General features: G+C 54.5%; 2 protein-coding genes across 8 annotated transcripts in view; one reads left to right on the plus strand and one right to left on the minus strand.

Annotated features, from left to right (window-relative positions):
• Positions 1–10,071, plus strand: part of CSF1R (colony stimulating factor 1 receptor) — a 29,834-nt gene extending 19,763 nt beyond the window's left edge. The window contains exons 11-21 of the mRNA XM_070569185.1: positions 2,527–2,653; positions 2,775–2,879; positions 3,341–3,451; positions 4,125–4,287; positions 5,672–5,763; positions 5,867–5,964; positions 6,988–7,110; positions 7,192–7,303; positions 7,928–8,027; positions 8,939–9,044; positions 9,129–10,071. Coding sequence (XP_070425286.1) covers positions 2,527–2,653; positions 2,775–2,879; positions 3,341–3,451; positions 4,125–4,287; positions 5,672–5,763; positions 5,867–5,964; positions 6,988–7,110; positions 7,192–7,303; positions 7,928–8,027; positions 8,939–9,044; positions 9,129–9,281 — 1,290 coding nt within the window. The 3' untranslated portion in view covers positions 9,282–10,071. The remainder of the gene's footprint in view (positions 1–2,526; positions 2,654–2,774; positions 2,880–3,340; positions 3,452–4,124; positions 4,288–5,671; positions 5,764–5,866; positions 5,965–6,987; positions 7,111–7,191; positions 7,304–7,927; positions 8,028–8,938; positions 9,045–9,128) is intronic.
• Positions 10,072–10,233: 162 nt separating this feature from the next.
• HMGXB3 (HMG-box containing 3) overlaps positions 10,234–20,681 on the minus strand; it is a 47,341-nt gene continuing 36,893 nt past the window's right edge. For all 7 annotated transcript variants that reach the window (XM_008534089.2, XM_070569182.1, XM_008534087.2 and 4 more), the window contains 6 exons: positions 20,293–20,477; positions 17,046–17,265; positions 15,318–15,451; positions 14,408–14,524; positions 12,648–12,857; positions 10,234–11,629 (listed from right to left, as the gene is read on the minus strand). In XM_008534089.2, the coding sequence (XP_008532311.1) occupies positions 11,162–11,629; positions 12,648–12,857; positions 14,408–14,524; positions 15,318–15,451; positions 17,046–17,265; positions 20,293–20,477 (1,334 nt within the window). In that variant the 3' untranslated portion in view covers positions 10,234–11,161. The remainder of the gene's footprint in view (positions 11,630–12,647; positions 12,858–14,407; positions 14,525–15,317; positions 15,452–17,045; positions 17,266–20,292; positions 20,478–20,681) is intronic.

Genomic DNA, 20,681 nt, shown 5'->3' on the forward strand with positions numbered 1-20,681 from the left:
CCTCCTGCAAGGGGACGTCTTCAGAGGAGAGGCCTCTCTGGGGAGAAGCCCCCAGGAGACACACTGAGCTCTTTCCAGGCACACGTGGCAGAGGCCGCCTGGCGCAGAGGTGTAGGAGCAGAGCTGGCTGGCCGCTTTCCGAGGGGTGGGGATGCGTGAGGCAGGCGGGAGAGAGCGGTGTCCTCCTCTAGGTCCAGGGATTCTGAGATCCCAGAGTCCAGCCAGACAACCTCTTCCTCCCTTAAGTCCCCTTAGCTCCCCCCACCCCACCGCCTCTGCATCCCCTGCCTGGCTCGGGCCAGGGGTTGGGAGGGGGCTGACTCAGGCCCAGCTGCAGGGCCAGAGGAAGGAGAAGTGACAAGGAGAAAAAACAGCTTGGCCGCAGAGGCTCCTGGAAATGGAAGTGGCCAGGGGAGGTCAGAGACTCCCCTCCTGGCTCTGTCTCTGTGTTTTGAGTTGGGAAGGCACCCACACGCAGGCTTTGAATCCTCTGAGACTCAGGAAGTTCCTCCTCTGTCCCGCTTCAGACTCTCCTCCCAAGCCATGGGTGTTCTTAAGTTTACCTGTAGTCTCCCCTCCGGACTCAGAACCCGGAAATCCTTCCCTATGTCTAACCGCAGTCTTTTCTCCAAAACTACCATCTGGAAGTTCTTCCCTATGGCTACCCAGAGTCTTTTCTCTTAACCTGGCGAGACCTGCAGCCACAGGCCACCCTGCTCCCCAACACCCACTCACACACCCATCAGCTCCCCCGAGCTGGGTGCCCTGTGAAGGAGGCCAGCTGCTGAGCGCAGCCCAGCTGGTCCCTCTCCCCAAGGGCTGGCCGGAAAGACAGCCGGACCGCTGACCCAGGGCCTCGGTGTGCTCCACCACCCCGGCTCAGCTTCCACTTTCCACCTAAACTCCATCTTCCATCAGCACTTCTTATGGGCACCCCCTGGCATGATGCCCCCATGCAGCTGCCACCCTGGGCAGGAAAGAGAGCTGCAGCCAGTCCTCCTCCCAGATCCGGCTCTGCTCAGGCCGGGTGGGTGGGAGTGGCATGTAAAGCCCAAGAAGGACTCAGGTCCTCCAGACCCTCACTGTCCTGTGGGCAGGACCTCGCTCCCGTGTCCTTCACCTGTGGCAAGCCCTCAAGGGCTCTGGTTGCAATTGGAAGGGAATCCTCTCACTTATTGCAGCCCTCAAGACCTTCCTGTCTCTGGAAGGTCCCCTGCTCCCCTCAAGCCACACAGGCACCTTCCAGTTGCTCAGACTTGCCAGGACCTGCCCCACTTCCGGGACTTTGCATCTCTGTTCACTGTGCCTGCAAAGTGCTTCCTCCTATGGTCACATAGCTGGTCTTCTCACCTTCCCAGAGGACTTCCCTGACTTATCTTTAATGGTACCTGTCACTCTCTATCCCATTACCCTGCTTTCTGCTTTCTTTTCTGTTCTTTTTTTTTTTTTTTTTTTTGCTGAGGAAGATTAGCCCTGAGCTAACATCCGTGCCAGCCTTCCTGTATTTTGTATGGGGGTTATCGCCAAATCATGGCTAATGAGTGCTGTAGGTCCTCACCCAGGATCCAAACCCACGAACATGGGCTGCTGAAGCAGAACGTGTGAACTTCACTGCTACACCACGGGGCTGGCCCCCTGCTTTATTCTCTTCACAGCGCTGTCTGAAAATTTCCTACATATATATTTATTTCAGTTGAATGCCTGTTTAGCCACTAGAATGCAAACTCCAGTGGGACAGGGACTTTTCTTGTTCAGCTCTGAATCAATGGCGCCTGGAACAAATAGGTGCTCAGTGAAATATTTGGAAGGTAATATTACCCAGCCTTAAAAAAGAAGGGAATTCAGACACATGCTCCAACATGGATGAACCTTGAGGACATTAGGCTAAGGGAACCAAGCCAGTCACAGAATGACAGACACTGCATGATTCCACTTGAGGCACCTAGAGTAGTCACATTTGTGAGATAAGGGAAACGGCGGTGGCCAGGGATAGGGGGAGGCGGGAATGGGAAGCGGCTTAATGAGTGTGGAGTTTCAGTTTTGCCAGATGAAAAGAGCTCCGGAGGTTGGGTACACAATGCGAACGTCCTTAACACTAGTGAACTGTATACTCAAAAGCGGTTGAGATGGTAAACATTGTGGTACGTGCATCTTACACAATTAAAAATAAAAACGAACAATATTTGGGTGAGAGGATGGATGGATGGATGGATGGATGTCAAGTTCCACCTCCCTCATGGCTCAGGAATTACTAAATCATCAGAGCTGTCAAGGCCCTCAGAGGTGACCCTGTCCAAGTCTTTCAAATACACAGGTAGGGAAACTGAGGCTTGGAGAAGGGAAGGTCACATGGTGAGGGCAAGCTCGCAGTGCCATGGGCATGAGGTGACACTGCCCCTCTCACCACGTCGTGGGCCACCCTCTGCCTCCTCCTGGTCTGCCCTCCGCATGCCCTCAGGGCCCGGGACGAGATGGGAGCCACCCGCCCGGCCTGGCTGACACAGGCCTCCTCCCTGCCCTCTGCAGAAGCCCAAGTACCAGGTGCGCTGGAAAATCATCGAGAGCTACGAGGGCAACAGCTACACCTTCATCGACCCCACCCAGCTGCCCTACAACGAGAAGTGGGAGTTCCCCCGCAACAACCTGCAGTTTGGTGAGATGGGATGTCAGCTCCCACCATGCCCTCCCACCACAGGGCCACATGCGGGCCTGCGGGCCCTTCGAGAGAGGGCCCTTTGGCACCCAGGGACCTAAGGATCCTGTATGTGCGGCAGGTAAGACCCTCGGAGCTGGCGCCTTTGGGAAGGTGGTAGAGGCCACGGCCTTTGGTCTGGGAAAGGAAGATGCTGTCCTGAAGGTGGCTGTGAAGATGCTGAAGTGTGAGTGAGGGCAAGGGGCTTGGAGAACTGGGGGGAGTGGGTGGGAGATGGTGTATGCTAGGGGAGGGCCTGCCCGGGCGTCCTTAGAGGCATCTCCCACGTGTCGGCCTGTCAGAGCCTAGGGAACAGAGCCTGGGATTGGGGGCAAAGACTCCTGGATTCCTGGAGGGGCTTCTGACTCAGCCCCAAAGAGGCTAGGGTGCACAGAGGCCACCCTGGGCCATGGTCTGGGCACAGCTTGGCTTCCTGCCGCCCGGAGGCCAGCTCAGTGACTGGCTGTCTTTCCTCTCTCTCCCTAACTCCCGTCTGTGTGTCCGCACTTCTCCTTCTCCCTCTTTCTGCCTTGGGTTGCTTTGGGGTTCTGGGGACCCCCTTCTTTCTCCTCTGGGTGTCTCCTCTCTGTGTGGCTCTCCATGTCCTGCCCTCTCCCCGTCTGCGGGTCCTGTGGCCCCATCTCCCAGCCACGGCTCACGCTGACGAGAAGGAGGCCCTCATGTCAGAACTGAAGATCATGAGTCACCTGGGCCAGCATGAGAACATAGTCAACCTGCTGGGAGCCTGCACCCACGGAGGTGAGGGGCCCTGTAGGCATGGGGGCCCACGGTCTTGGGGCCTCCTGGGTGCCGGAGGGCCCAGGGCCACCTCATCCACCTTCCCCTCCCCATCTCCTCTGAGCGAAGGTAGGATTCACGTCTCAGCATCTCTCAGATTCCGAGGCCAGACTCCTGGACTGGTCAGAAGCCGCTTGTGGATGATAGACAGCTCTCTGAGCTCTGCCCAGTGGCCCTCAGACCTCGGTGCACATCAGGGTCCCCCAGAGAAGATAAGAGTGCAGATCCCTGGGCTCTGCTCCAGGGAGTCTGAGTCTGTGGGCCTGGAGCGAAGCCCCCAAATCTACCTTTTAAGAAGCCCCCACCCAAAGATGCTTGGACATGCAGGGTCCATAAACGTGCCCCCGGGCCTGTCAGGACTCCAAGTCTGCCCCGTCCTCTTCTAGAGCAGCTTTGACCTACATGGAGCTGCCATAGATTTCCTTTGAAGAAAGAATTCTTTGGCTACAATTTTTTGAAATTCCTATGCCTTAGACAGATGGGGCTACTGAGGCACAGAAAGCAGAGAAAGCTGCTCACAGTCAGGATTAGAACTCGGGGCTCCTGAGTCCAGACCCGGGTACCTCTGCGCCCACCACATGTGCCTGTTCACATGTTAAGGGGTGCGCTCACCCTACTCCCTTGCCCGCTCTAGGTCCTGTCCTGGTCATCACCGAGTACTGTTGCTATGGCGACCTGCTCAACTTTCTTCGAAGGAAAGCTGAGGCCATGCTGGGACCCAGCCTGAGTCAGGGCCAGGACCTTGAGGCGGGAACTGGCTACAAGAACATCCACCTGGAAAAGAAATACGTCCGCAGGTAGTGCCCTGGCAAAGGACAGGAAGGAGGCCAGGACTGGGAGGTGGGGACCCTGGTCTGGCCCCAAAGCCACCTTAGGTTGAGTAGCTGGATGGCCCTCACATTCCCATCTATGCCAGGGGGAAGAGCCACCCCTGGTTATACGGGCAACTCAGTTTTTCTACTGTTCCCATCATCCAACAAATATTTGAGCACCTGATATGTTCTGGGACTACCAAGGCAAAGATGGGTGGTGTCTGGTGGAGACGGGCGTTAATGAAATCATCACTTTAACGTACGTGAAAGACCAACCAAGACCTGTTCCGGGTCCCAGCCCAGAGATGGGCAGATCTGGGGGTAATCTCCCTGTTTCTCCCATAGCACGTGCTATCGGCTATGAACCCTTTCCACTTAGGAGTAGCCAATGTCAGGTCCCACCTCGCCGCTGTCAGGTCCCACCTCGCCGCTGAGAAGCAGGAATAGAGTCTGGTGATTGCTGGGCGAGAAGGGGCAAAATGGCATGACTGTGGCCAGGCCCCTGGTCCACTTGTGCCTTGGTTTCCCCAGGCGAGCCATCATGGGGCTGAACCTCTCCGGGTCTTTCCCACTCTGTTGTTCTGTAATGCTGTGATTCCTGGAAGCCGCCCAGGCAGATGGACAGAGCCACATAGGGAACCAGAGAGAGGAAGTGGCCAGTTTCGTGTCACATATGAGTCAGGGGCAGACACGGAGCCTGGGCTAGAATTCTGCTGCCTGGACTCCTGGTCCAGTACTCACCTGAGCCACACTGCTCTCCTGGAAGTCTTGGTCTTGGGGCTTGTGGGGTCTCAGAGCCAGGCTGCTGGGGGCTGGGACAGGATCAGATGGAGAAGGGTGTATATTGGGCCCCCATCCTGGCCGCTGTCAGCTGCCAAGCCTGGGGAGGCAAAAGGGGAAGGAGACCATTTCACTCTATCCAGTGTCCTTGAATATGGGGGCTGGCAGGATCTGCTTCCTCTTTCGATTCTCTGACACCAGCTGAGAGGGCAGCTCACAGTGGGCCTCTGCAAACTAGAATCTCAGGCCAGATCAAATCAAAATGAGAACCTAAGTAAAGTATTAGCTTCCATCTTCAAATCTGCAGCTGAGGAAAGGATTCATGGAGTCGGGCGAGTTCAAGGGCAAATGGCATGTGAACCAATCCTGCCAACAGGATCCCAGGCTACATTAATAGAAGTATCGTTTCTAGAACAAGGGAGGAGATGGTTTTTCCATGGTCAGACCATAACTTCTAGCTTCTCTTTCTGGTCGGTGTCGTTCCCTGCTGAGTGGCTGGGAGAGGCCATGGGGTGGCTGGAGGTTGAGGTCTGAACTGGGCAGTGCAGTGATGGGGACTGACTAGTCCCCGGCCTTCTCGCCTATGTAGGGACAGTGGCTTCTCCAGCCAGGGTGTGGACACCTATGTGGAGATGAGACCCGTGTCCACTTCCTCTTCAAATGACTCGTTCTCTGAGCAAGGTGAGGAGGTACCAGCGTAGGAGAGAGGGGAGGGGCTGCTGGGGGCTGGGCAGGGGGAGGCAGTGGTGTAGGGGGGCTGCCCTGATGCTTCTCCCCACCCCAGACCTGGACAAAGAAGACGGGTGGCCGCTGGAGCTGAGGGACCTGCTCCACTTCTCGAGCCAGGTGGCCCAGGGCATGGCTTTCCTTGCTTCTAAGAATGTGAGTCTGGAACTGGATTCCCTCTTGTGGTCACCCAGGGGGCTGGGACGGCTAAAGCTCCAGGAGGCTAGATGAGTGAGGAGGAGCAGGAGGAAAGGGGGGCCTGTGAAGGAACAAGGGAGGAGCCAGCGTGCAGAGTGCAGGTGGGCCGTGGCCCCAGCCTCCAGGCTTGTTCCTCCGTGGCCTTCAGGAGTGGGCAGGAGCAGCTGTGCCTGGGAGTTCCTCCAGCAGGGCGCGAGCCGCAGCCTGAGCAGTGCCCACTTCCCTGGTGTGCAGCAGGCTGCGAGGGCACCATTTCCAAGAACAGGCTTTATTGCTTCATTTTGAGTCAACCATGTGAACGAGACAGCCGTTGTGTCCCCTCATGAAACACAGAGTGTCATGGGGATAACAGAACCTTTCTCAGAGGGGTGAGGACATGAGACGACGTGTCCAGTACGCCCAGCCCAGGAGCAAGGGCCCAGGGAGTGGGAGCTGTGACCGTTCTCCTTACAGCATGGACTTGGGGGTACAGAGTTTGATTGCTGGCTCTGCCACTTGCTGTGTGACTTTGAGTAACTATTGAAATTCTCTGAGCCTCAGTTTCTACACCTATAAAAATAGGCACAGTCCCAGGATTGTCTGAGGGCAAAAGCGGGTTCCAGTGTGCGTGGATGCTTAGGGAAGGGCCTGGTGGGGCAGGGGCTGAAGGTCATATTTGCTACTAGTAGTAGGAACCCACGAGGCCAGAGACTCAGCTCCAGGGCTCATGGCTTCGGAGGCCACGCCGACTGCCTGGCTCGAATCAGCTCGTCTGCTCAGGGCCGGAGGGCCAGAGTGATGGTGGTTTCCGGACACTGAATTGTCTGAGCACATTAAATGTTCTCAGACCTGGGTCCTGGTAGAAGGGTTAGGGAGAGGAATCAGGGTACAGGACCCAGTCCCTCATTGAGGACCCCGAGGCCTTCTGGGGTCCTGGCTGCTCCCCCTGCACCTTGCTCAGGTAGAGATGGGGCTGAGATTAACCTGCTGCCCTCCCCTCAGTGCATCCACCGGGACGTGGCGGCCCGAAATGTGCTGCTGACCAGTGGGCGTGTGGCCAAGATTGGGGACTTTGGGTTGGCCAGGGACATCATGAATGACTCCAACTACATCGTCAAGGGCAATGTGAGTGTGAGGAGGAGTGGGGCCAGGCTGTGGAGGGGGCGGTGAGCCAGGGCCCAAGGTGACTGGGGTTGTCTGTGCCAGGCCCGCCTGCCTGTGAAGTGGATGGCTCCTGAGAGCATCTTCGACTGCGTCTACACAGTGCAGAGTGACGTCTGGTCCTACGGCATCCTGCTCTGGGAGATCTTCTCACTCGGTGAGCCGCTGGCCCAGGGCAGGCTCAGCCTGTGGCTGACATGTGTTTGGTTACCCGTAGGGCCCTATACCTCGTGGAGGATGCTAGTCAAGGATGATTGGTGCTTGGGGCAGAGCAAGAGCTGGTGGGAATGAAGGGATGAGCAAGGCGTCTTAAAACCAAGCATCGCAGCTCCTGCCTGAGCTGGCAAACCTTCCACACCGACAGGCATTCCCTTGGGGCTGTTGCTTCATCTGTCTGCTTGTACAGTTGTTGCCTTCTAGAATGCTGTTTCCTTTTGTCTGAAATGTGCATATCCTTGAGGACGCAACTCCCATTTCTGGAGTCCTAGGCACAGGGACCTGGCCTAAGCCCTCCGATGCACTCCTCTAGCCTCTTATTCCAAAGCCCGTGGTGGAATTTGTTTGTGGTGTCACGAGGCCTGGGTGAAGGCTCTCAATTTCCAGAAGCCTCAGCCCTTTGCGGTGCCTGGCACATAGCAAGCTCTCGTTAAGAGGAGCTGCCGTTGTTATCACAGTCCAGTTCGGAGCCTCTGCACCGGGCCCCACTGCGATGGGGGTGGGTGTGGGGGAGGGTGGAGTTGAGCACTGAACGTGGCCTCTGACATCATCTCGGCCTTTGCAGGGCTGAACCCCTACCCTGGCATCCTGGTGAACAGCAAGTTCTATAAACTGGTCAAGGACGGATACCAAATGGCCCAGCCTGCGTTTGCCCCAAAGAACATGTAAGCGAAGGACCCCAGGGAGGAAGGGGGATGCCCCAGCCTTTGGTTGAAGGGGATGAAAAGGCGTGTGTGGCCCTAGTCTTTCCTTGTCCACAACATCGCAGAGCCAGGCTTCATCTCCCCCACAGGAGACTAAACAAGCTGCTGTCACGAGGTCAGCAGTCCCACTGGTTCCCCTGGTAGCTGGGAGATGACCTCAGAGAAAGCAGCTCTTTACTGGGGCTGGTCCTAACTTGGATGATGGATTTTTTACCCAGATTCTGTTATTCTGACCTCAAAGGCGGCTCCTCCTCTCATTCCTTCTGTCCTGGTGATCTGTGGTGTCCGCCGGCCTTTCACTCAGTGTAGCCAACCGGCCACTGCAGCCTCTTAACCGCCTCACTACAGCTGGCCCACCATGAGCTGCTCACTGGCTCCCCACCCTGACCACAGCCTTTCCATGGGCCAGCTGGCCACGAATTCTGTCCCCAGCCACTCTCCCGACACGGCCGCTCCGTGTGCCCACCTAGCTACTCCCTGCCCACATGGATCCACTCAGCTGGCTGACCAGCCCCTTGGGCCCTGCAGCCCACCCACCACTTCAGTCTCTTGCTACAGCCAACCAGGGGCTCAGCTCACCTCTCAACCCTCCTCTCAATCCTACCTGCAGGCAACGAGAGCGCCCCTTCTTAGAGCTTAGGCAAGACGGCATCTCTGAATGACTTCTCCCCTCAGCAGTCAAAACAGGCACCATGAAAACACCTTTCTCCAGGAGTTACTGGAAGGATTACACAAGCTAATGCACACACGCCTTGTGCTAAGCTCATTCTGACTAGGTTTTGAGACCTTTGTTGGGCAGGCCTATGGCATGTGTGTGTGTGTGTGTGTGTGTAACGATCCCCAGACCCACAGGCAGTTCTGTCCTCTCTCAGATACAGCATCATGCAGGCCTGCTGGGCCCTGGAGCCCACCCACAGACCCACCTTCCAGCAGATCTGCTGCTTCCTTCAGGAGCAGACCCAAGTGGACAGGAGAGAGGTCAGTGAGGCCAGGCTCAGGGTGGGTGGCTGGCTGAAGCAGGTGGACCAGGCCTGACCATCCCCCGGACTCCCCCACCCTCAGGACTACACCAACCTGCCAAGCAGCAGCAGCAGTGGCAGCAGCGGCAGCAGCAGCGAGCCAGAGGAGGAGAGCTCCAGCGAGCACCTGGCCTGCTGTGAGCAGGGAGATATTGCCCAACCCCTGCTGCAGCCCAACAACTACCAGTTCTGCTGAGGTGACAATGGGAAGCCCTGCCTCTCCCCTCCTCTAAGCTTCAACTCCTCCGTGGATGGGGCGCCATGGGGAGAATACAGACTCTGCCCTTGATCATTTCACTCACCAGCCTGGTCCAGCTCTGAAACTCAGGAATATGGGATCCATGGGAGGTCAGAGAGGACCCCGCTTCCAGGGCTGGACCATCACTGCCAGTCGGGGGCTGGGGCTGAGCCCCCCCCGGCCCACTGTTCTCAATGCTGTGGCCTCATGTTCACTATGCCAACAGGAAGAACCTGCAACACACTCTTAACCTTGTCCCCATTTTCAGGACCTCTCTTCCCTTCTCCCCTCATGTCTCAATGGAAATGGACTAGTTTATGCCTAGGGCATCCCTAGGAGCTGCCCTAACATTGAGAAACCAAGGCTCCCTGGGCATTGGTAGAGGGGAGGGTCCCTCTCTGAGTGGAGCAGCGAGAACAGACAGGTGCTCAGAGGCTGTGCTTGGCTCAGCTCCCTCAGAGCACGGTGGCTCCTCTGTAAGAATCTAACCGTCCACTCTCTGCCCTCTAGCCCTCTTCTCTCCTCAGCCCCACCCCACCCTGGATCTGGTACTCCTATAGTGAGCCAGGTGGCAGCTAAAAGTTTGGGGCGTTCTGCCCAGTCCCCCACATTCTGAGCTGGAAGGCAGGGGACCCGTGTGGCGGGCTACAGCAAGCAAGCAGCATGCACTTCCCCAAGTTGACTCATCCTCACTAACAGTCACATTGCGGGGTGTCTCTGTCAACATTAAACTAACAGCATTAACACAGCCAGCCTCTGGTTCTTTGCGTGGCCCAAGGGCCTGTGGATTCCCAGGACCTCCCTCCATCCCTCCTCCATGTTGAGTGACCAGCTCAGCCCCTCTGGAGCTCAGCCACACTCTGCCCCACACGATGAGCATGGAATTGACTCTTGCTGCACCAAAACCAGATAATTTAATAAACTTTATTCTTGTCGGGGGAAGAGGGAGGGGAAAAAAGCCACCTACTCCACTCCTCTCAATAAGTTAAGTAACACATGGCCAATTCTCGTGCCCTAAGCAAACCTTGGGCACTCGAGCCAGTCCTGCTGTTTCCTTACGGCCCAGTCTGCTTCCCCTTCACAGAAGGGAGTTTTTCCTACTGCCGCCAGGTTATGTCATGCCCACGGGCCACATCCCCTCTGTGGTGAGGGTCCAGGCCCAGAGAGGACAGAGGGTGCAGCAGCAATGGCCAGGGAAGGGAGGAAGGGATCCTCTTCCTCTAAGCCCGGGGCAGAGAGGACAGTCCTGGGAGAGAGCTGTGGCCGACCGGTTCTCCCTCATCAGCTTCCCCAGATTTGGGGCAGGAAGAGCTAGAGGGAAACGTCATCCCTCCTCTGGGAGAAACAAGAGCCCAAAGGGACCCTAGAGCTAAGGAGGCCCCCGAGGCCTCGAGTCAAAGGCAACAAACTAAGGAACTCGTGTGGCTGCGGGGGCTGGAAACAGCGTTTCCCAGGGGTGGGAAGGGGTACCTCAGCAGCTTTCCCACCTAGTGCTGGACTCCACCTTAGCCCACCCCAGGACCTCCAGCCTGACCCGCAGCAGGCCCCGTGGAAGCTACCTGCTGCCAGCCTTCCCCTCTGTTGAACATACATGTCCCCCAAGTGCTCTCTACAGGCTAGTCAGGAGTGTCCTGGTGCCTCCCTCACCCCCAGAAGGCTGAGAACTAAGGACCCCGGGCCTCACTGTGCTCAGGAAACGGAAGCTCTTTGGTCAGGCCCAGCATCAGAGGCCCTCCCCACAGGTGCACACTCCCGCTGGTCCCCTGGCTGGATCTGCCTGGGGCGAGGGCCTCATTATGGCTTGAGAGAGATGGTGCAGTCCCTGTACAAAGCCTGGCTTATTCTGCCGCTGCAGCCACCTCCTCTTCCTCACCCTCCTCCTCTGTCTCCGTCTTGATCTGAGCAACCCCGAGGCGGTAGAGGGTGTCACGGATGACCACCTCACCAGGCTGGCAGCTCTGCACAATGTCATGGATCTGCCGGTTGACAATCTCGCGGCTGGTGAGGAAGTCCATGAGGCGGTTGTAGAGGTAATAGTGGGTGGCGTTGTCAAAGGCAATGGGCTGCTGGCGGACACTGTTTGGTTTGCTGTCCGCAATGGAGGCCAGGATGGTTGCGTAGGGTGCCAACTCAGGGCACAGGGCCAAGGAGTGGTGCCCAGCACTGGGGTCACCAGGACTGGGCTGTGTGCCTGCATGGACAATGCGCCGGGTGGCAGTCTTGGTGACTGGGTGCTGGAAAGAGTGCTCAGCCTCCGGCAGGTCCACGGTATAATACTGGTCCAAGAGTTCTGGGCAGGACACGCTCTAGAAGAGAGAAAGAGAAGTGGCCACTGTGACGCGAGGCCATCACTAAGGTAGAAGCCGTGTGGCAGGCCTGAGTGAAGGCTGGGGGTCAGCCTGCCCGGATTAAACCCTCACGTCACCCCTATTGCATCTCCTTGTGCAATCCCCTCATGCTCCCATCTCCTCCTGTGAGTACAGGACAGGAACAGTGGCCACAGCCCAGAGGAGATGCTGGAGGACCTGGGCTGCTACTATTACCAGGCCTAGTCACCTCAGGCTGGGGCCGCAGGGGAGAGCGGAGGCTGTGCCTCCCACTGAGGCTCAGATGCCTTTCTGCTGTGCCCAGCATGAGCTCACAGAGCCAGTGAGCCCCAGGCCAGGGAATAAGGAAAAGAAGAGTGACAACAATGACGCCCCCCTCCTACCACCAGTCCTAATGTCTCTTCCGGCACAGGGTGCAGCTGGCCTTAGAGGGCACGTGCCTCTGGTAAGAACCATTGCCTGGTATGATGTACCAAGACACAGAGACAAAGGCTCTGCCACTCATCTGCTGTGTGACATTGGACAGATCCACTCCCCACTCTAGGCCTTACTTTCCCCCTTTATTAAAAGGAGAGGGTTGGATAAGGTCAGTGTTTTCTACGCCACTGTGCCTCTAGATCACAGCAGGCATGCCATGCAGCATATTCATGGTTAAATCCAAGACAGGGATGGTCCAGGCCTTTCATATGTCAGCATGCATGATGTCTCTCAAAGATGGCAATTTTCTAGGCCTATCTAGAAGGCCACCCCTTTGACCCCAAGATACCTGTGTTTGGGATACCCTGGGCACACTAATGACATGCTGTGGCCTTGAACACACACAGGGGTCGGACAGTAAAAATGTGTGGAGTAAATGATGGTTCCAGAGCATTGAGACAAAATACTGATGGAGAAAAAAGATGCTGGAGATGGTTCCCACGAGGCCTTTCCAAAGAACCAGGGGCTGAGACGTGGCTGGCCTGTGGGATTCACTCCAGTTCCTCAGAAGGGAACTCACCACAGGCGGCTCCGTGGGGCTAGAGAAACAGCCCTGGTTCCTCCCCCACATCTGGTTGGTCAGCTCTGGGTAGCAGAGGTCAGCACACAGGGCCACTGGTGTGGCCATGTCTACCACGTAGACAGGCGGCCAATGGCGGGAAGAGACAAGCAGATCCACATGGTCTAGAGCGCTCTCGCCCCGCACGAGATACTTGGAGCCACAGACCACCTGGGGGTAAGGCAAGGATGGAAGGCACAGCAACAGGGTTAAGAAGACCATCTGCACACAGACTTCAGTCACATTCTCACTCACTTCTTCCCAGAAGACGAACAATCAGGTTTCATGACTGAAGCCACGGCTATCCTACCAGAGCCCACGATACTCTGCTTCCCTCTACTTCCGTCTGTAAATGAAGTCGCCAGCTCATCCCTGCCCTCCTGAGGGAAGAGTTGGGAGCGCGCAGCCCTCACAGGGCATCTGCTCCAAGCCCCACCCACTGAGGCTAGGCTGGTGCCCCACCTAGCACACCATTAGACCAGGAGTTCCAAGCCCCGCCGAGCACCAGCAGCTAAGAGCTGGTGAACAAGGGAGGCTCCCAGGGCCCGCCCCAAAACTAAGGGATCAGCCTCTGGGGGTGGGGTCTAAGCATCTGTATCTTCAGCAGCTCTCCACCAGACCCCAGATAGGAACCCCTCCACCGACAGGAACCCCCAAGTGCCGCTCCACTGCTGGGCAGCTGTGTGCACTGAAGACTTCTGCTTCTGCCTCTTACCTCCTACTTTCACACTCACCAGTGCTGGCCGGCAGCACCAAGTGAAGCACTCCCCTCTCACAGCCCTGAGACTTACAGCCCTCACGCCCCTGCGTTGTCAGCTGCTTCTCATGACACAGTCCCCAGTCACATGAACACAATCCTCTGAGCAGGCTCAGATCTGCCCAGGGTGGAGGCGTCAAGCACCTTCCTCAGACAGTTCTTTCGACAGCCAGGTCACCCTACACTCACCTCAGTGAGCTGCAGGCTCTGCTGAGCCGTCTCTCCCCTGTTCAGCACCTGTTCAAGGGGGTTCTACCCTAGTGTCTTCCCAGGCCGACTCTGTCATATAGGGCACAACCTTCCCGGAGCTATTCCACAGCCTACCCTGTCTACACCCTCTAGAGACATCGGAAGCAATCTTCCTAAACCAAAATCAGCCCATGTCCACCCTCATCACTCTCAGAAGAAAATCCAAACTGTAGGTCTGGCCTACAAATCTCTACACGGTCTGGCCTCCGGTGACCAATCCAAACTCGCCTCCTCTTGGCCCACCAGGCGTCCCCAGTCAGGCCTTAGCCGTCACTCTTCCCTCTGCTGGAACATTCCTTCCCTAGCCCATCACTGGGGCTCTCAGCTTCCTCCAGCCGCCCCATGGGGAATAGGTCCCTCCCCGTTACTGTCTCTCAGGTCCTTGTCTAGTTCCTTCAGAGCTATCACCACCAGCCACAGTGACTTTATTTCCCCGCTAACACAAGGTCAACTAGGGAGGAATGACATTTTGCGGCTCACCTTTGTACCCTCAACAGCTGACGCAGGGGCGAGCACACGGAGGGTCCTTAATAAACACTCACTGATGATGACCTAGGCTCCCTCCCTAGCCCAAAGTGGGGCACCTGACCCGTAAGGAGGTGTGCAGTGACCTACATGCCAGCTCGCACAGGATGAGCTGGATCAACTAGACTCTTTGTGTGGGCAAGCTGATACGGACACATTCCCCCCCAGCTCCTCGGTGTTGGCCTCTTACCTGATGGGGGCACACCTTGTAGATTTTACCCCCTGTGAGATGAGGTGGGGGCTGTCTGGCTCTGGCTCCATTCTGTACAGATTCATAGAGGGCCAACAAGGAGAAGCAGAGCTGGTCCTGGGGCAGAACAAGATTAAAACACAGCAATAAATGCTAAGGGGCCAGCCTGGTGCACAGCACAAATGCTCACTTCAATACCCAAAGCAAAATAAACCGTCAAGGCCTCACCTTGGAGCCTCACCAGCCAACATCCTCTAGGTACAGATGGGGACCCCAAGGCCCTGAAAGGACCAGGTGACAGACAGAGCAAGCCAGACTGATCAAGCCACCAGACTCTGAGGCCTGGGTTCTTCCTACTTTTGACAGGGCTGGGGAAGCTTCAAAGAGAAGCTAACATTTGACGGGGGACTTAAAAGCAGCACAAAATTTTCAACAGCTCATTAGTAGGAAGGAAGGTAAATAACGGATGGATGACACACATACTCACTCTCTCTACTGATGTAACAGCACTCATTTTCTGAGAGCCTGGACGGGGATAACCAAACACTGTGCAAAGTGCCTTCCTGACAACAACCTCGTGAGGCCGGGATTTTGGTTATTCCCACTTTCATGTGAGGAAACTGAGGCTCAGAAACATAAGGTAGCTTATCCAAGGTCACACACAGTAAGCAGGAGACCGGGATTCTTGATCGCAGACTCTGGGCCCACGGCCTTCCACAGAGGAACTATGGAGGGAAAGGTCTCACACGCATGTTCGATCTGGCCGCTGACTATCTCCTAGGCCTCCCTGCCTGCCAGCACTCTCTGCCCAACACAGGCACACAGTTATAGGTGTCTGTATGCCTGCCCAGAAAAATGGGCCATCAGCCTGCTCCCAGATGGCGACCTCCACTGTTGCCCCGACACTCACCTTGGAGTCTTCTACCCCAAAGGGGATGCCACATTGCCTCAGTAGGTGCCGCAGTTCCTCCTCAGTGTAGGAGCCAATCTTCTCGAGCTTGCAGGTGCCCTCCTGAAGCAGCCTCACCAAGGCGCTGCCATTGCCTGCAAGAGATGACGGTGCTGATGCAAGGGCAGTGCCACCAGCCAACAGAGGTCACGGGTCGCCCCTCACATGTGAGGGTGAGAACAAGAAGGCTGGACCTACAGGGCAGCGAGCAGTGGAAGCAAACTCTGCCCGAGCACTGCCCTGGGTGCTGGAGGAGGTGGTCTCAGGCAGGTCCTACAGCTTCTGAGATATGTGAAGTCTCTCAGAACTGGCTTTCTGCCCTTGAACGTCTAGGGGATATGCAGCAGAGCACCCTTGCAAAGAACCTTCAAATGGGTCAGCTTTTACCCTTTACAGGTTTCAGAGCCACGATCTCAGGCGTTTACCACAACTGCAGCAACGAGAGGAGCAACAGCCCTCATTTTAAAAATGCTCACTTTATGCTCTATTCCTGAACCTGCCAAATCAACAGAACTATGTGGAGGCCCTAAAAAACAATTCCTGGGCCTTGGAGCATCACATATGAGGTGGGACCTCAGTATCTAACGTTAGGAAGCACTGTGTGAGAACCAGTGGAATGCAACATTATTAAGTACTTATAAACCAATTTAGCAGATCATATCCAGAATTTTAAAAATGAAATGGGGGCCGGTCCCATGGCATAGTGGTTAAGCTCAGCACACTCCTTTTTGGCGGCCCGGGTTCATGGGTTTGGATCCTGGGCATGGACCTACGCCACTAATCAGCCATGCTGTGGCAGTGACCCACATACAAAGTAGAGGAAAATCGGCACAGATGTTAGCTCAGGGCTAATCTTCCTCAAGCCAAAGAAGAGGAAGATTGGCAATGGATGTTAGCTCAGGGTGAATCTCCTTCAGGAGAAAAAAAGAAAGTATACTGCATCTGGTAAGTAAAAGTACTGTTTTATGAGAGTTTTGTTTTAGTTACACACACTTGTGCATACTTATATGAGTATCATGCTGGGTCGTGATGCAGAACCTATTTCTTACTCTGAGTTGCAGTTAAAAAAAAAAAAGTAGAAAGCTACACTCTAACTATATTAGCTGACTTAATCTTCACAATCACCCAGGTGGGTAACAGTACCATGCCCTCTTGTAAATGAAGCAACAGAGGCTCAGGGCAATGAAGGGATTTGCTAGCGGTCACATAGGGACTGAGTGGCACAGCTGGGAGTCAAAGCCAAGTTGTCAGAAACCTATGCTCTCAACAGCCAGTCCAGGGCTTCTCAATGGACATCCACAGAACATCTGCAAAAGCATCTGAAAGACCTGTTTAAAAGGCAGACTCTCTGGCCTCCCCCTACAGTTATCAGTGAGAATCTTTGGGGTTGGCACCTTATCATCAGCGTTTGTCAGAGGATTCCCACTGTTCAGTTTAGTGCACCCCAGAAGGCTGACAGTGAGCTGTGGGGGTCAGGCCTATACAACACTGCTGGCAGCTCTGTGAAACTCTACACCATGACTTTAATCTCTAGGGGATTTGGTCACAGGTTGTCATTATCTTTCCAGAGGGAGCCCTCTAGGTGGGTCTAGTCCCCTCTCCGCCATTTGCTCTGTCTTGCCATGGACAATGTTCCAGCCTATTGAGTGGGCCCTTCCCTGACCCCAGTCAGCCCCCAAGCGGCCTTACCAGGTACTGGCTGCACGTCCAGGTTCTTGTCTTTCTCAGTGTTGACGACCACAGCTCCTCTCATGAGTGGTGGGAAGAAGGGGGCAATAACAGAAGCATCAAACTTGGTGATAGGGATGCTGGCGGGGAAGGCCACCTGCTCAATCACCTCTGTCTCCATGGTGGCCCAGAAGTCCTCCACGTTTACCTCACTAGAGCCCAAGAACTCAGGCCAGGTGAACTAAAAGGTCAGGATAAAAAAGGTCAAACTGTAGGAGCCACAGAATATTAGCAACACAATAGCCTACATTTTGGATACAATCAAGTGTGGCGGGGTGGGGGGGGATGACAGTCATGCATTGATGGGACACCCCAAAATCTGACATCTTAGTACCTAACTGCCTTTGGCCACATTCCTTCCTCCCACACAACTTCACCCCGCAAGACCTGAACAGTCCCTAAGTCCCTTCTGCATCTATACCTTTATTTATGTGAATTTCCCTGCCTGAGGAAAGGGGAGGAGCTAGACTGAGGACCTGTATATGCCAGACACTATCTAATTCACCCCTACAATACAAGCCAGGGGAGTCTAAGGTGAGATTCCTGAAGCAGGGGACAGAACAAGAATATGAGCCAAGGTCTAGTTCCAAAGCCCAAGTCCTTAATCCCCACCCCCGGCTGCCAGGAATCATCGGAATAAAATTTAGTGACATTCCACCCACTTCGAAGGCCCTGCTGATCCCTGACCTCCTCCAGAAGGCCCTCCCAGACCCTGCCAGCACACAGCTCTCTCCTCTACCTCATGCAGCTTCACTTATCTAGTGTAGACATCCAGCAGCTGTGCTAGTCAACTTTTCTTCTTGTATGCCCTGTCTGTGGTTCTCAAGATGTGACCCTGATCCTACTACCTCCATCACAGTTATCTGCATTACTTATAGGGCCGATACCTAAAATTCACAGTTTAAAAAGATTCCCTAGGTGAGTGGTTCTCCAAATGTGGTCCCTGGACCAGTAGCACCTGGGAACTTGATAGAAGTGCAAATTCTCTGCCCCTGCTTCAGACCTACTGACTCAGAAACCTGGTGGGTGGGGCCCAGCAGGCCCTCGACACTAGAAAGTTTGAGAACCACTGTCCCATGTAATTCTTACGCCCATGTAAGTCTGAGAACAACTGCTCTACACAAAGACACCTCCCCTCTCTTACTCCCCTTTGTTCCCCACCTCACAGGGTACTAGTGCGTGCTGAGAGTAAATGGCATAAATCCCCCACCAATTTCACAAGGTACTGAGCCTGCCCTTTCCACAAAGAACAAGGGGACAGGAAATGCCAGGTGAGTGTGCTGTGTGCACAAACTGATGTGGTTATTGTCATCAGTCCAGAGTCCTCGTCTACACAGTCCCTGATGGGACGGGCCAACCAGACGGTCCCCCCATGGATAAGTGCACATTTAAGATTTGTTCAACGACTTCCTGTTTCATTTCATAGCCTTCAGAATACTCCCTACTCCTTCTCCTTCTCCTCACATACACCACGCCTCTCTGCACATAGAAAAGGAAGAAAATAAAGTCCTGGTTTCTGGAAACACCCAGCACCACAGAAGGGAAGAGACATGCATACTGAGAGGGAAGGGAGCTGGTCCATTCAGTGAGGAAAGAGCCCTGACTAGGGCAAGGCAGGTGCCAGGCAGGACTAGAAGACTTGAGCTCTGCAGGGAGGTAGGCTTCTGTCTATTCTGGAAGCCAAACAGTCTCTGCAGCCCAAGTGTTTAAAAAAACCCGAGCTCAGAGCCCCAGGAGGTACTGGGGAGCACGGCAGTGCTTACGAGCTCAGATTCCGAGTGAGCCAGCCAGAGCAAGCTCACGTCCCAGCGCCACCCCTTCCCAGCTGGGTGAGCTTCGACAAACCGACAAGCCGCCGGGGCTTCTGCCCTTTCACCTACAAAACTCTCACAGGGTTAGGGTAAGAAGTAAGCCATCCACTAAAGCACTGAACACAGAGTAAGCACTTGGAATAAAACGCTCAATAAGTTCTAGCTGCATTACTATTAATATTACCATCAGGAAAGCACATTTGAATGAGTCTAGAAATAGCTCTTGGTGAGATCACACACAAGTGAAAGTTTTTGCAGTTCATTTTATCTACCAGGACCACTTAGAAGGCTCCAGGAAGCACTATGCTTGTTTTCATGTCTTGTTATGCATCACCATCCTTCAAACAGAAATATGTGACCAATATATGCACTTTTTTTTTAACTGAGAAGAACAAGAGGAATACACATTAACTCCCCAATATGTTCAGCTGGCCCTGCCAAATACACCAAAGCTTTTCTCCAGAGGTCTGGCACCGCCCTCCACGGTGAACAGGTGAGCTCTAGGTCCAGTGCCTAGAGTCACGTCATGTTCCAGTCCTCTTGGTCACTATGGTCGAGTTCGGAGATGGAAGGCTCCCAGCCCAGTGCTACTACTAGCATACTCACGAAGCACGCCATACCTACGCATGCCGACCAGACCTCTCAGCATGATCATGGGAAAGAGTTAATCAACCTATGGGATTTTTTTTTTTAAACCCTGTACCAGGTTAAGGAAGATTCCCTATTATTCTCATTTTGCCAAGAGGTTTATTATAAATGGGGGTTGAACAACAATGAAAGCCTTTGTTTATATCTAATGAAATAATCGTATGGGTTTTCTCATTTAAACTGTTAAGTAGTGAACTACATTCGTATATTTCCTAATGTTGAAACAATCCTGCTTTTCTGGAATAAACTTGGTCATAATGCACTACTTTATTCACTGTTAGATCTGATTTGCTATTATCTTATTCAGGACTTTGGCATCTACATTCATGAGCTTAGTTTGGTTTTCTTGTTCTGTTTTCAAGGTTATATGGCCTTAGACAACGAGTTGGGGACGTACATCTGCTTCTGCTGTGACTGGAATCATAATATTTCTTGGATATTTGTTAGAAGTAATGCGTAAGCCCCGAGTTTGGTATATCTTTGTCTGAACATTTTTAGTTAAGAACCTAAGTTAGATCAGGTCACGCTTTTCCTCAAACCCCTTCAGTGGCTCTCCACGTCACTTAGTCTAAGTCCTCACAATGGCCCATGTGCTCCTATGAGAGTCTGGCCTGCCGGCAGGAAAAAGCCACTCACCTCACACAGGACAGGACTAGAGCCATCTGTTCTTGGGGATATCACGGAGGAGGGTGGCTGCCAAAGTGTGAGGACAGTTCTAAAGTCACTCATGGGGGTCGAGGGGTACTTACCTCCACACTCTTCAGTGCCAGCACGTTCTCTTCATTCCTCTGGGCCATTTCCACTTTGGGGGCCACACCACAGATGCCACAGATCATGTCATTGTAGTCTCGGACAGTGAGGCACTCGAAAGCCCAATAGCCATTGCACAGCAGCTCCTGCAGCTGGCTCAGCTCCTCTGAGGTCAGAGTCTTCTCTGGAAGGAGAGCAAGAGCACTGGGGTCACAGAAAAAGACCCTGAGGCCACCGGGGGTAAGCCAAAGGCCAGCAAGAATAGCAATTCTGTCAGGCTGCTTCTCTCCTAAGAACCCCCAAGAGTACTTACCACCCTGAGGGTCAAGCACCCTGGCCTTTGCAATTCCAATCAGAGTTATAGCTGCCTTGTACTAGGCACCTACCA

The sequence above is a fragment of the Equus przewalskii genome, chromosome 13, assembly GCF_037783145.1.
Source record: "Equus przewalskii isolate Varuska chromosome 13, EquPr2, whole genome shotgun sequence".
In the NCBI taxonomy this organism is placed as follows: Eukaryota; Metazoa; Chordata; class Mammalia; order Perissodactyla; family Equidae; genus Equus; species Equus przewalskii.